The sequence below is a fragment of the Apaloderma vittatum genome, unplaced genomic scaffold (assembly GCF_000703405.1).
Source record: "Apaloderma vittatum isolate BGI_N311 unplaced genomic scaffold, ASM70340v1 scaffold7454, whole genome shotgun sequence".
Taxonomy (NCBI): Eukaryota; Metazoa; Chordata; class Aves; order Trogoniformes; family Trogonidae; genus Apaloderma; species Apaloderma vittatum.
The window spans coordinates 533-15,092 of NW_009710873.1; the positions used below are offsets into that span (position 1 = coordinate 533).

General features: G+C 45.8%; 1 protein-coding gene across 1 annotated transcript in view; it reads right to left on the reverse strand.

Moving 5' to 3' along the window:
• Positions 1–243: 243 nt before the first annotated feature.
• MYO7A (myosin VIIA) overlaps positions 244–14,560 on the reverse strand; it is a gene marked incomplete at both ends in the record, with an annotated part of 28,074 nt that continues 13,757 nt past the window's right edge. Inside the window, 13 exons of the mRNA XM_009867419.1 lie at positions 244–349; positions 745–900; positions 1,024–1,177; positions 2,219–2,376; positions 3,541–3,665; positions 4,206–4,396; positions 4,502–4,671; positions 4,794–4,920; positions 5,312–5,429; positions 6,420–6,590; positions 7,835–8,062; positions 10,115–10,288; positions 11,003–11,122. Of these exons, the coding sequence (XP_009865721.1) occupies positions 244–349; positions 745–900; positions 1,024–1,177; positions 2,219–2,376; positions 3,541–3,665; positions 4,206–4,396; positions 4,502–4,671; positions 4,794–4,920; positions 5,312–5,429; positions 6,420–6,590; positions 7,835–8,062; positions 10,115–10,288; positions 11,003–11,122 (1,998 nt within the window). The remainder of the gene's footprint in view (positions 350–744; positions 901–1,023; positions 1,178–2,218; positions 2,377–3,540; positions 3,666–4,205; positions 4,397–4,501; positions 4,672–4,793; positions 4,921–5,311; positions 5,430–6,419; positions 6,591–7,834; positions 8,063–10,114; positions 10,289–11,002; positions 11,123–14,560) is intronic.

Genomic DNA, 14,560 nt, shown 5'->3' on the forward strand with positions numbered 1-14,560 from the left:
CGAATTCCCTCTGGCTGGAATCACACTATAAAGCCTCCAGTGAATGCCAGCAAATCACTGGCATCCTAAAAAAAGGTGAATTGCAGTAAATCAAACCCCTAAGCTGGTCGGGGTAGATAAGGACGGGCTTTCCTTACACTGCTCTGGTCCAGAGTCTACTAGAAAGGCTGTTTTTCTGAATCAGAACCAGTATTAACCTCTCCTGAGATTTTAGTAATAGGAATTTCCTTCTCCCCCATTTACCTCATCGGTATCATCAGGGAAATAAACCTTGTGGAAGATTTGGGTGGTTTTGTGTTGAATGGCTTCCACTTCTACCAGATGGGGCGGGTACTTCCTGGATCCATTCCTGCCAAACAGGAGGTAGTGAGTGTCACAGCATCAAGGTAGGAATCTTCCATTTTAATACATATGCTTTTTTGAGTAACTTTTTTAGTATTAGGGGTTTTTTTCCCTCTTAAAAAGAAGGAAGAAAAATTGTAATAGGGAATATATATATCTTAAATTGTAGGTGATTTAATGGACCTGGACATGGTCAACTTAATTAATCTCTATTCCCCCCTCGCCCAGTTTATCAGCAACATCCTCCACCCAGTGTCCGTTTCATTCAGCTTGGTCGAACACAAGGAGAGGCTATGAACCTGTCCCCCCCGCAGCCACCAGAATATGTCCTATTCCCATTTTTTCAGACGTATTTGGCTGCTGTGACGTGGTCAGGACTAGGAGATCTTTTTGGTGCCATACCTCAGGGCTTTCTGGAGTCTCTGGATGCAGTCTGCTGCCAAGGGGTGATGTTTCCGGGACTGCAGGAACCTCTGGACATGGGGCAGGAGGATGTTACTTGGAGGGAAAAGGCCTGTACACAACCACAACAGCTCCCAGCCTTTCTCCTCACTGTACCTATACAGGGAGAGACCCAGGATGGGAAAAAAAAAATAAAAAAAAATTACTCTTGGCATGGACAGTTCAGATCTGCTTTGCCCAACATGGGCATTTGGGCCAAGAGGAATGAACAACACTTACTTGATGTGGTTGTCTGTGAGTTGCTTGAGGGTCTGGCAGTAGATTTCATCCTTCAGGGGTTCCGCTTTCAAGGCACCTTCAAATATTTGGTCTGTCAGCTCATTAACCGAGCGTGTCCTTTTGGACGGGTAGTCACCCATATACTTGAGCACTGGTGGGAGGTGGGAGTCAAGGCTCAGCTAAACGGGATGTCTGGGGAAGCCCTTCTGCTGCTGATGTGATTAAAGACATCCTACACATAACTGCAGAAGCAGCTGCCATTTGTTGGAGGGGGCAAGGTTTTCAGTTGCTTTAGGAGGTGGCCAGCAAGCTCTCCCCCTTTACCGTGGATCATCTCTTCATCACACACCACCTCTTTGTCAAGCATCGTCTCAAGTTGCAACAAATATTTTGGGCTTGGGATAACCTAAGAAAGACCTGGTAGATCTAAGATAGCTGTACGTGATCATGTGTTACCTAATCACACATACAGGCACCGCTGTAAAAGACCAGATTTTCAGCTAGTGCTAGACACCAGTGGAGGTGCGGTAACGTCAACCAAGTGATGACCAAATCACCATCGTGCCACGTTGCAACTGTTCTGCATGAGAACAAGCCACGGTTTTCTCAGTGAACATGGCCGACAAAGCAAGAGGAGAAGGATAAAATTGAGAATGTCCTCTTGTTTTTTTGCCAGTTCTTTTGATTCCTCTTCCTGTTATTATTTGCTGGTAAGAGGAATCAGCAGTGGCAGTGACAGGTAATATAGTGTAATACTAATATATTGGTGTAGTCTAATATTAATACAGTGATAGATAATATAGTGTAGTATCAATCAGTAACAGGCTTATACCAACGGAACTGTTCAAATCACAACTTTTGAACCTTCCACAGCAGATGCATTTTGGAGACACACAGCTGAAGCAAGACAGAACAGAGTCGGTGAGTTAACCACTAAGCCATGTGGACCATCAGGACTCAGTAACCTGATCCCTGGCCCTCCTTTATTAAGAAGTAGACACCCCTCAGATCCCAAGGATGCTTGAGAACAGATTTCAGGATCAGACCTATCTCCGAGCCTGTGACATGATGCTGACGTCCTTAAGAGGGACCACAAACCTTCCCATGGGCTTCGCTTGGGGCCCTGAAGAGCCTGCTCAGCCCTTTGCCTGACAGACCTGTTGCCCCAGGGCTCCCCCAGGCAGTGGAAGGATATCAATGAAGGCCATGCAAGCTTCTTGGGACAGCTCCTCACTACCCAGGATCTTCTTCAGCAAGGGCTGTTTGATGGGCTCACGGGTGTAACACCACAGCTTGTCCTTCCCGCGGCTCTTGGTGATCATGACCCGGCTGAGGGTGTGCTTGGGAGGCGGCCTGGTGGCAAAACAAGAGGAAAGGCGGAGAGGTTACAGGGATAAAATGGGCAGCTTGAGCCAATCATAGGATCATACAATCCTTTTGGTTGGAAAAGACCTTGAAGAAAATCAAGTCCAACCATTATCTAACTCTACCAGACCCGTTTCTAATCCACATCTCTGAGCACCGTATCTAGATAGCTTTTAAACATATCCAAGAATGGCGATTCAACCACTTCCCTGGGCTGCCTGTTCCAGTCTTTGATAACCCTTTCAGTGTAGAAGCTTCTCCTAATGTCTAACCTAAACCACCCCTGGCACCACTTGAGGCCATTTCTTCTGGGAAGGTTGCTCACAGAACCTGGCTAATGAACTCTTACACCAAATGGGACTTCATATTTATGAAGTTATCCAGTTCTACCCCAAAATAACCATTTGCACTTGCCTAGAAAAGTCTCTTAAGGATCCTACCCAAGTGCTGACACCAAAACAACCTTCTCTATGCCAAACACCTTCTATCCACGGGAGGAAGGGTGATGGCAAGGGATGGTCAGGGCAGCAACACTGAAAGAATATCACCTAGCAGAACAAGCCTACAGGGGTGAAGACATCCCAGAGGATGTGGTCAGTCTGTTTGGATTGCCAGCCCTCCTGAACAGGAGGGGAGGGAGTTTGGGATTAGTCTAGTCAGCTGCATTCTATGATTCCGTGATTCTGTGATTCTATGATTCCATGATTCTATGATTCTATGATTCTATGATTCCATGTTTCTATGATTCTATCCTATTCAGCAGTGGTGGTGCACACTGAAATTTTGGAGCTGAGATGAAAAAGCCTGCACCTAATTCCGCTGCTGCTTTTCTGCAGCCTGAGGCTGCGTATGGAATCCCAGGAAAGGAACATCAGATCACTAAGCACAGCCTCCCTCATAACACTGAATTTCACACTTGTTTCACCTGTGCTCAGCCAATCTGAATAAACTGTAAAGAAATCGTGAAACCTTGCCAGTGGAAAACCTGCAGCTCAAATGCCATGACCTACACTTGGAGGTTGCGGTTGTACAAAGTCACACAAGGGGATATTCGGAGTGTTTTCCAGCAGCTGAAAATTTCCCAAGCTACCTCGGGATGGATTCCTATAGTTAGAGATCTCTTTTTTTTTTTTTTTTTTTTTTAAAAATCACCTAAAATAATCGTAGGAAAATTCCTCCAAGGTGTATGGCTTGACTCTCTCTTCAGTGTCTGAAATTGCCAGCTGAGAGGTTCTGATCACATCTTGTCGTTGGTCAGGGGTCATCGTGACCAGTGCCTGTGGGATGAAAAGGTCTCTGTCACACAGTATATATTTCATGCAAGATGCATCTGATGTATCCAGGGAGAGAAAGCAGACACAACACAAAAAGAACAGGGAGTGAATAAGAATAACCCATTAATTCCACATAATAGCAAAGAACTGGACAACTGTCATTTCTCTGTGCCATTCTCAGTCACTAATGCCAGAAATAACAAATGTTTCCATGGATCATAATGTTTTTCCACGGATCATAAGGAAAATAATGTGGTTTGGATCCTACAACTCTGTATGTGAATGCAGTGCTTCTCTCTAGCCCCTAATACACCTTCAAGGAGCGGGGCCAGCTGCAGGGATTCACCACGATTCGTGGATATTGCAAGTCATGAACCTGTGGTGTTCAAAGTGACAAGAAAAAAGGCTGAAATCATTGGTACCTTGGACAACTTGTCACCTCTCAGCCACTTTGGCTTGCACCTCATCATCAGGTTGTCTCTGGCCAGATTTTCAGGCAGACTTTGACCTCCTCAGACTGTACCACTCTGTAAGACAGCTTACCACGATCTCCAGCGGAGGCATGGTGACTGTAGGCAAGACGTAGACGGAATCGGTTGGGAAATCCCCTTTCTGCTTGGTCCGTTCATTGAACCCGTTAGCCCACCCTGAGTTCATCACATGTTCTCCTGTGTCCTGGTCCAGAACTATGAGGTCTCCTTTGAGGAAGCTGAGGAAACCAGATTCTTCTCCCGCTGCAAGAAAAACAACCATTAATTTTTTTTTTAATTTTTTTTCCCCCCAAAAAATCCCTTGGGAGTAATTAATCTGTTTATCACTGCGCTGAGCCATTTACTCACCAGGGTTTGGGTTGTCTTGGAGAGTCACCACATATTTGGACCTTTTCCTTAATCCTTCAAGAAAGGTCACCACCAGGTCCCGGATATCCTCTGCATTGTTGGAGGTGAAAGTGTATTCATCACCTTTAATGGTGGCCAAAGTGAAACTCTGCCCTTGCAGTTTTCCCCCTCTGGGATATATATATATTTTTTAATAGGAGACATAAACAAGAAACATAACGGCATCAAGAGACAAAGCCTGGAAAAAGCCTGGTTTATGGTGAGGTAACCAGCGAAGTCCCTTCCTCCGTACCTGCTGCTTGACACAGCCGTGATCTCTGGGAATGAGAGCTCTAAGAGAACCTGCTCCTGCTCATCCACAAAGTACACCCCAGTCCAGTTGACAGCTACGATCACATCATTTTTAGGCAGGCTTGGCCCTGGTTTGAAGGCAAGACATGCAATCAGTTCACAAAGAGTCTCAGGGCAGAGAAGGAAGATGCAATCATCAAACACCTCAGTGTTCTTTGTAGTGAGAGAAATAGAATCCTAGAATCATTCAGGTTGGAAAAGCCCCTTGGGATCATTGAGTCCAAACACTGACTTTACTCTACAGAGCTCACCCCTAAACCATCTCCCTCAGCCCCACATCTCAACGATCTTTCAACAGTGTCAGACTCTTAGCTTGAGCCATTGCAAATCAGGACGCACCAAAAAAAAGAATGCATTCAGAAGAAACCAGCTAGATGGCCCATTAAGTCTTCTTGTCTGTGGAGTCCCTATCTCTCCTTCCTTCTTGCTTTGGAGCATCCTTGTGCTCTGCTGACTCACCTGAGAATTTGAAGGCTTCATAAAACCGAGAAAACAGCAAAGGCCACTTGAAACGTGCAAAATCCACTACCTCTTCCTTGACTTTTTTGGGGTCTGCCCTCTTCTGAGTATAAATTCCCTAGGGACAAAGCAAACCACGACAAGCATGAAGCACAATCCCAGTTATACCCAGGAAGAAAGCAAACAAATCCATTTTGTGTCACCTGAAGATCTTGGAACTAATATTAATCGAGGTCTCAGCATGGCTAACGGCCAAAGAAAATCCTACAGGAACAAGTGATAGTTTGGACAAAGTCTTGGCCTTTTGAGCCTCGCTTCAGGGAACAATTTGGCTTTAAGAAGGCTGGGCAAGCATCTAGAGTGACCAGCTTGGTGGGATTCATCTCAGCTAACTTTGAATCTCCTTAAGGCAAGTGTCTACCTTTCAGCTCGACAGTCCTTTAGCTAGAAATGGATGCTCAACAAGCCTTGAAGCAGAGGCATCTGGCTTTATTTAGGATGTCCTCAGATACCTCACACTCCTGTATGTAGCTGACAGGTTGATGGAGGATCTGCAAGATCCAACTAAATTGCATCCCCGGGTCTCCATTGACAGCAACGGGAGGAAGTTTACCTTTTAGAGTTCTTAATCTAAAGCTGGCTCCTGCTGGTAAATGAATGTCAGTTCTCATGCCTGGATGATCAACTCTCAGGGCTGGTCATGAGTCACGGGCAACGAGTTATGGAAGGCGCCACCGTGGGAGGGTGTCACAGATGTTCTAATGGAAGTCAGGGAGGTTTTATTCAATGCCTGGTACAAAGAAGTCCTGACATTGCCTGGTGACATGAACTGACACTCTAATGCAACCAATAACATCACGGTCCTCTGTAAGAGGAGTGGGACCATGAAATTTTGGTTCTCACAGTGAATCTCCACAGGTTGTCCTCTTCTATCAGATCTTACCTCAAAACCAGCTGTAAAGCTGAGTATGGTTAGTCCAAAACATGCCCTTTCTCTTTGATTTAGCTTCAGACTAAGGTAGAAGCTGAGCTCTGATGTCTGATGTATGTTTAAAAGGTACATGAAGCTACTGAAGCATGCCCTGGTCCTTGCCACATTTGTCCTCACCTTTTTATGTGCAGCTATAATGAGCTGAGCCCATTTTTCCACTGTTTTCGAAGCTGTGATCTCTCTGTCCGGGATGTAGGATGGAATCAGGTTTAGGAGCCTTTCCAGCACCATCTCTGACCCATAGTCCACATAATACTGCTGGGAAGACAGTTCTGCCAGATCTTCTTCCTGTGGAAGCCATAAAAACCAAGTTAATGCTGTTACTAGCACCTCAGCATCCATTCTCTGTCACTCCAGGGACCTCTTTGTGGAGGCTGGATTCACCACCACTTTGGAACAGTGTGGGGCTGCTTCCTTTCAGCAGAACTTCACCAGAGCTTTTTGCACATCTACACTCCAGGAGTCTGACCACTAAAAGCTATGAGGAAGCCTTCACAGGTGCAGTGACCAGCATCACCCAACCCTGTACTGCGTGTGAGCATGTTTCTTCTGGTCTTTCCTTGCAGTTCTGTCTCCTCCTGATGCCTGCAGTCAGCAATGGGACATTTTGCTGTGGTGGACAGAGTTTTATGATTGAAAGCTGCCTGTGTCCATCATCTCTCACACTTGAGAAGACCAGCAACTGAGGCACCCATACATAATACAGAACTGCAGAATGTTCTTCAGTGCCACTACATTGGGTTGAAATACTAGAGCTACTCAGATAATAACAGCACAAGGAGACCAGGAGGAAGACAAGAGGAGGAAGAAAGGTGGGACTTCTGATAGGATAAAAGAGCTGCAGTTAATGCAATATAGATGGGAAAACATTTGTTCCTGAGGTGACCAGATTCTACTGGACCACAGGAGAATGATTCAGTGTTGGGGAAGAGAGATATTTTCAATTTGACACCTGGATGATTCTAAACACAAGCAAAGAAAATTTGCAATTGACATTGTCAGAGATTTTGATGTTTCTTGAGAGGCTTTTTCAGCAACAGTGAATAATTCTGTAAGCTTCCGGTGACTCTAGAGATAGAAGTTTCTGCTGCCAATGTCCCTCCAGCATATGGCAGCCTCACGGGGTTTGTATTGCATGGCAGAGGTGTGAATATCCCGAAAAGCATCTCTCCTGTCTGAGGCTTAGCAGGATTCGCCAAACAGGTGAATCCAAGTGAATCCAGGATTCACCAAACAGATCCTGCTCTGTACTCCTGATCCGCTGATCTGGTTACAGATGACCTGTGACACTCCCAGCTGAGGCTTGATGGATGAAGAGTCTTCATCCAAAATTCACCAGGAGAGAGTCTGATCTGTCTCACCAGGCAGAGTCCTGTCTGTCCCCATCCAAGAGGATGTGATTCCTGTAGCTACTTTTCCCCAAGTGAATAACACAATCCCCAAGGTAGAGGGTGTTCAGGGAGGAAGATTTCCTATTTCACCATGTCGTGGACATGTGTTGGACCAGACCAGCAGGTTCTGAGGTCACGTACCTTATCACACCGGTACTCCCCGAACTTCACCCCTCGCACAATCTGTTGGTAAATGAGATTGGTGGCCACGTTGTCCTCACTCGGATTATGCCAAGGAGTGAAGATCTCCTTCCTGAAGAAGAGCCGCCACGGCGCGTTGCGCTCCTGCGCTCCTTGCTCCTTGGCGTACTGCTCGCACTGAGACACGGCGTCCATCACGTGGTCATTGCCGCTCCCCAGTGAGGAGACCTGGTCAGGGCAGAAGGAAAAGTGGCATTCACTCGAGGTATTTATCTCTGGGTCACTCATCTTGGAGTCTTGGTACACAGTAAGTTAACCAGGAGCCAGAAACTTGCCCTTGTGGCCAAGAAAACCAGTGGTGGCCTGGGCTGCATAAAGAAGAGTGGGTCTAGTAGGTCAAGGGAGGTCATCTTCCCTCTCTGCTCTGCCCTGGTGAGGCCACGTCTTTGTCCAGTTCTGGGCTCCCCAGTTCAAGAGAGACAGGGAACTGCTGGAGAGAGTCCAGCAGAGGACAACAAAGATGGTTGGGGAACTGGAGCATCTCTCTTATGAGGAAAGATTAAGCGAGCTGGGGCTGCTTAGCCTGGAGAGGAGAAGGCTGAGAGGAGACCTTCTCAACATCCATAAGTATCTAAAGGGTGGGTGCAGGGAGGATGGAGCTGGACTCATTTCAGTGGTGCCCAGTGACAGGACAAGGGACAACGGGCACAAAGTGGAACACAGGGAGTTTCATCTGACTGTAAGAAAGAACTTCTTTCCTGTGAGGGTGACAGAGCCCTGGCACAGGCGGCCCAGGGAGGTCGCGGAATGTCCATGTTTGAAGACTTTCAAAACCTGCCTGGATGCATTCCTGTGTGACATGCTCTGGGCAATCCTGCTTTAGCAGAGGGTTTGGACTAGGTGATCTCTAGAGTTGCCTTTCCAACTCCAACCATTCTGTAATTCTGCGACTTCCTTTATAATCAAAATAAATCAAAGTATTTAGGTCTACTAGCCAGCCAGGATTGAACAGATCTACTTGGGTGAGCCACTTTGGTTTGAATCTCAAGTTTCCCCCCTGGAATGAAAGAAGAGCATCAAATGAATTAGCAAAGGAAGTGGTTCCATTATAAAGTATTATTTATTTATTCATACTGTGCTTTGAAACACCCTGTTTCAAAGTCATGGACTTGCATCCAACCATGCTAAGCATCAGACATACACTGAATAAAAAGCCTGGCCCTGTTACGGAAGATTTATCACCTCTGTCGCCTCACTGTGATCTGGCATGAAGCCCTATGGCACTATATTTCCTCAGAGTGAGCATCCTTGGATGAATGTCTCCTCAAAAAAGACTAAGAAGATGGAGTATAAAACATTTTCTTCTCCACCCACAGGCAGAAGTGTCCACATCTAAGAGATGAGAATATACTTCATCCTCTTACACGTTAGCTGCAGGAATAATTCTGTTTCTTGGCTTTCAGCTCTTGTCTCACCTGATCATGTTTTACTCTAGGTCTGTTTTCCATTCTCTTTTATGTTCACCTTTATTATGGAATTTCTGAGAAAGGTGTGTTTTTAGGTTAAATAAAACAGGTTAAATGCCAACGAAGATACAGCAGTTAAGACTTATTTTAGAAGCTTAACTTCAACCAATAGCTTCACAATTAAACGTAGATGCTCCCTTGCATAAAAATCCAGGCTGTTTGTTTTACTGGGTAACTTGTCTCTCACAAGAGCATAACATGACAGAATAATCATAGAATCCTAGAATGTTGGAAGGGACCTCAGAGATCACCTCATCCAACCCCTGCCATGGGCAGGGATGCCCTTAACCAGCCCAGGTTGCTCGAGAGCTCAACCAACTTGGCCTTGAACATCTCCAGGGAGGGGGCAGCCACAACCTCTCCAGACAATCTAGTCCAAAGTCTTGCCACCCTCGCACTGAAGAATTGAAAATAATGCAGGTGGAAAGACATTTCTGGCAGTTTCTGATCCAGCCCACTGCTCAGAGCAGGTCCATCTTTGATCCGGTTGCTCTGTGATTTCTCCCATTAAATCTTGAATACCTCCAAGGAGGGAGATTTCACAGTGTCTTTACAAACCTGCTCCAGCCCTTGACTACTCTTGACTGTGAAAAGTCATTCTGGCACTTGCACTATAGAAATGTTCCTTCCTGACCTCAAGGCTGGCCATTTGCTCAGAGCACCGGGTCCTCCAGCCCTCTGGAAGATACGTGATGGCAAGGAGAACCTCCCTCTTCTTTCACTGAGCTAGTCAAAAATGTGACTTAAGACATACCTTATCAAAAAGTGCAATGTAAAGCGAAAAGCCAAATCGGTCCTTCAGGCTGATCTTGTCGGCCAAAGAATTACAGAGCTCTTTAGCGGTTGTTGCGGAGTCGGTCAGCAGCGTTTTCGTTGTCCCATCCATGAAAGTGACAGGCAGCATGATAGGTTTCTTGGACTTGGTTGCCTGATGGGTTAAAGGCAAACTTTTAAAGTCTTTCAAAAGCTTTCAAAGGGTTTCAATCCCATCGAGACTATTTACCGACATACTCTTCCGGCCACCTGTGGTAGCTATTTTCTAGTCTCTGCTCCCACTGACTGGCTGCTTTTCAATACTGCCATAACATACTTCTCAGCAGGACAATGTGTGCTCAGCCACTGGAAGCACTTGGAAGTCCCAGATTTTTTAATTTAATACATTCAGTCATTAAAGTGCCTAACTCAGTAAATCCAAGCATGCCTGGGAGGAGCACGGCTGTCTATGCTAGTAAACCAGCAGAGAAAATAAACGATTATTGCACAAACTGAATCTGTTCCAGCTACTGCTGTCCCTGAAAAGGTCCCAGGGATTATTCTCAGTGGGTAGTTTCATCTGGAAGACAATTTCCTAGCCTGGATGGGGACTTGCTCTGTGCCAGCTGGCTTCAATGCCTGAGAGCACTCCTGAGCGCATTTAATTTACAAGTATTGAAGCAGATGAAGGGATTGATCTTCAATGTACTCTGGAGCAGAGCCAGGATGCATGGGGAATGCAATACCTCAGAAATACTTGAAAATTCTTGGGAGAAAGCGGCATTTTGTTGCTTTACTTTCTGTCCTATTAGAGATGTGGGTCCCATGAGCGGGAAAGGCTTGAACCTCAAGCCTCAGCTGCCTGGGGAAGGGATGGAGGGGCTCATACCTGCAGCTCCAGCCAGCTGGGTGGCTGCGTCCTCGTCCCGTTGGCAAACGTCCGCCTCAGCCTCTCTTCACAATAAGGAGCATAACCTGGGGGGCCTCCACTGATGAAGTTCCTTAAATACTGTTGGCAACAGGGAACACCTTGGTTAGAACACTGGCTCCACAGAGTCACGGGATGGTTGGGGCTGGAAGGGACCTCTGAAGATCCCCCAGTGCCACCCCCTGCCAGACCAGGGTCACCCAGGGCAGCCCCACAGGAACGCGTCCAGGCAGGTTTGAAAGTCTCCAGAGCAGGAGACTCCACACCCTCTCTGGGCAGCTTGTTCCATCGCTCTGCTACCCTCATGGTAAAGAAGTATTTCCTTATGTTTATTTGAACCTCCTGTTTCCCAATTTTTGCCCATTGCCCCTTTTCCTGTGACTGGACACCACTGAGAAGAGTCTGGCCCCATCCTCCTGACACCCCCCTTGAGATACTTATGAGTGTTGGTGAGCTCCCCCTGAGCCTCCTCTTCTCCAGGCTGGGCAGCCCCAGCTCTCTCAGCATTTCCTTGTGTGAAAGATGCTCCAGTCCCTCCGTCCTCTCAGCGTCCCTGCGCTGGGAGCTCTCCACCAGTTCCTTGTCCTTCTTGAACTGGGGAGTCCAGAGCCCAAGCATTTTCAAAGGTTACAAAGCAATATTTTGTTGCAAAACAAAACCTTCCGGGACTAATGGCAGCAATATTGTTCAGGCTCAAGATGTTCCCACATCACGTTGCTGGAAGCTAAGATAACATAGAACAGCCTGCACCCTTTCTTCTTAACCTGTGCATTTCTGGTCTCAGTGAAGATAAGACACCAGCTCAGATGGACTTTGATCAAAGCCGGTGCAGCGGTTTTTCTGTTCCTGCTGTTGCTGCCTCCGATTTCTCTCTGTGCATTTTAAAGATGTATTATAAATTGTTGTTGAGTGTTGGCCAAAAAAAGATGAGAGTGAACAAAAAAGATGGGCAAGTAGCGATCCAGGGGAATTGTAAGCCAATGCCACTCAGAATACTCAGCTACCAGTACAAAAGATCTCCTACAATTACATTAAGCAGATGTTTTAGTTAAATTGTGTTTTAGAAGATCCTAAAGCAGAATTTGAAGCTCTTCGCTGTATGATAAAAATATCACCATGTTATTGTAGAGAAAATTAAATCCAGTGGCTTCCACAATATGAAAGACAATACACTGAAAAATATAACATAAATGTCCAAGAAGGTAACTAAGACTTACAGTCCTGTAAATCATATTTTTCAAAGAGACAGTATAGATAGGTAAAGACTTCTCTGAAGGATGACAAATAGCTGTTCCTGCAGGAACACAGATTGCAGCGTAACACTGTCAGTCCATAAACAACGTGGGTGGAGAGACAGATATCTCTGTCAATCATAACTTAGAGAGATACTCTGAAATAACTGGCCGAGTTATAAAGATGGGAGCTGTTGCAAATGATGGCAAGCAGCTGATGTTGTGCAAAAGTTTGGTTTTCACTTGTGCTGTTAATAACAAACTCAGTAATACGATGTTCTTTGTATTTCTCCTTCCTTGTGACTGAACCTTCCCACCCAAGTATGTTGTTGAAGGAAAAGGATAAAGAACAGAAGTGCTAATGTGTCTTGACCCAGGCCCAACACATGATGTGATAAAAGTGTTTAATGGGATCCAAAGCGTGACCTTCATATTTGGGAGCAGGAAAACATATCAAAGACTGCCTCGTTTTCAGCTAAATCCTTCTCGATATGTTCAGTCCTAACTCCACATTTTTGAAGGCTGCGGAACTACATCCAGGCACAAAAGTTTCCTGAAATCCCTCATCTTATTTTTCCATAACACTGCTGCTATTAAAATTAGAGGCAAGGTTTCAGGAGAAAAGTAACCAGGAATTTGGTACAGCATCCCTGCGTCAAAGAAATGCTGAAGAAAGAAATGCTGAGAGTTATTTAACCTTATATGCTTTTCTTTCTATTAAATTGATGGATAATTACTGCTAAATGAGAAGTTTGGGCATGAGTTGTGAGGTTGACAACATGTCCTCTAGCCAACCGGCTGATGGCCAACGCCTGGTTGTTCTGCGTTCAGTGGTGGCTATTGCATGGTTAAAGCAGTAGTAAATCTCATAGTAAACCCAATTTGTTTGACAACTACCTCCTGAAAACATGGTACTAAGAGATTAAGAGTCTGAGAGTAAGGTCTGGTACTGACATGGAATTTGTCTCCCAAGCCAGGACAGGTTGGACGAGATGGCCTTGGTTGATGTAGCTTCCAAAGAGAAGCGTTTACTGAACTCCAGGAAACTTTGAATATTCTGCCCTTCAAGAAACAAAAAAATGAGTCTGCATGTCAACATATGTGGTTTGGGGGTAAAGTTAACATTTCATCATGAGAAGGTTTTGTCTCTAAACATAACTTTTTAGGCTGGAAGGTGTCAGTGATGCCTGCATGGATAACTACAGTGAGTTCAGAGTTGCTCCAAGCCATTGCCCAAGTCACTGCCTGGGTGTTGCTGTTTGCCAGAGCCCAGTGTGAGCTGCTGCAAGTGTTGTTTGAACTCATACTTGAGGACCTTCAGTCACCACAGGCTGCCAAACATCTCCACCAGCCCAAGGTGCAAAAGGATGATGAATAAGGGTAGCATGAGTAGAAACCCTCTCTGAAGCTGTTGGGAATATCACCATGTATTCCAGCACAGACCATAACTTTGGGCAGAGGTACATGTTGCCCAGAGAGATGGTACATGTCCCAGCCTTGGGATCGTTCAGGGTCAGGTTGGACAGGGCTCTGAGTAACCCGGTTGAGTGGGAGGTGTCCCTGCCCATCTCAGGGAGGTTGGAACGAGATGCTCTTTAAGGTCCCTTTTGACAATTCTATGTCTGAGTCTTCAGAGCTACCCGTAAATTATTTCTCAGAAGTTCTTCACTCACCCAAAATAATCTTCTGCTATTAAAGATTTAAACCCACGCAAGCCCCTGCAGCAAACTTTCTCAGATCTCATTTCCAGACATAATTTAATTTTCTGCCACTTTGCCAGTGATCTGTCTGCTTTATTAGATTTCATACTGGCAAGGCCTGGAGATGAAGAAGGGATTTCTATTCTTGGCACTAGCCCTTTCAGTGCTCGAGGACCCAGCACCTCATCTGATATCTATGGAAATTAATGGACTGTCCTTATCTCCAGCAGGCTCCGGAGCAGGTCCAGGCTCCAACGTTCAAAGATCTGAGAGGAACAAAGGAGGTCTTGTGTCATGGCAAAGCAAAGACACATTGTTGGGCCCTTTTCCCTGAGCTAGCTGAACGCTCAGGCATGAGATTAACTTGAGGAGTCCAGCGGGTGTCTGTCAGTCTCTGACAAACAAAGAAGAAGCAGCAGGCAGGCTGTTCAAATCTAGGCAACACATCTTCTCACAGAAAAAAAAAAAAAAAGAAAACCCTTAGGAACAACTCAATTTTCAAAAGTGTCAGCTGCTTAGCATCTCCTGCTGATCCACAGTGCTTCTGGAGACACATCACATGTCATCTCTCCTGTGGCTGTTTGACG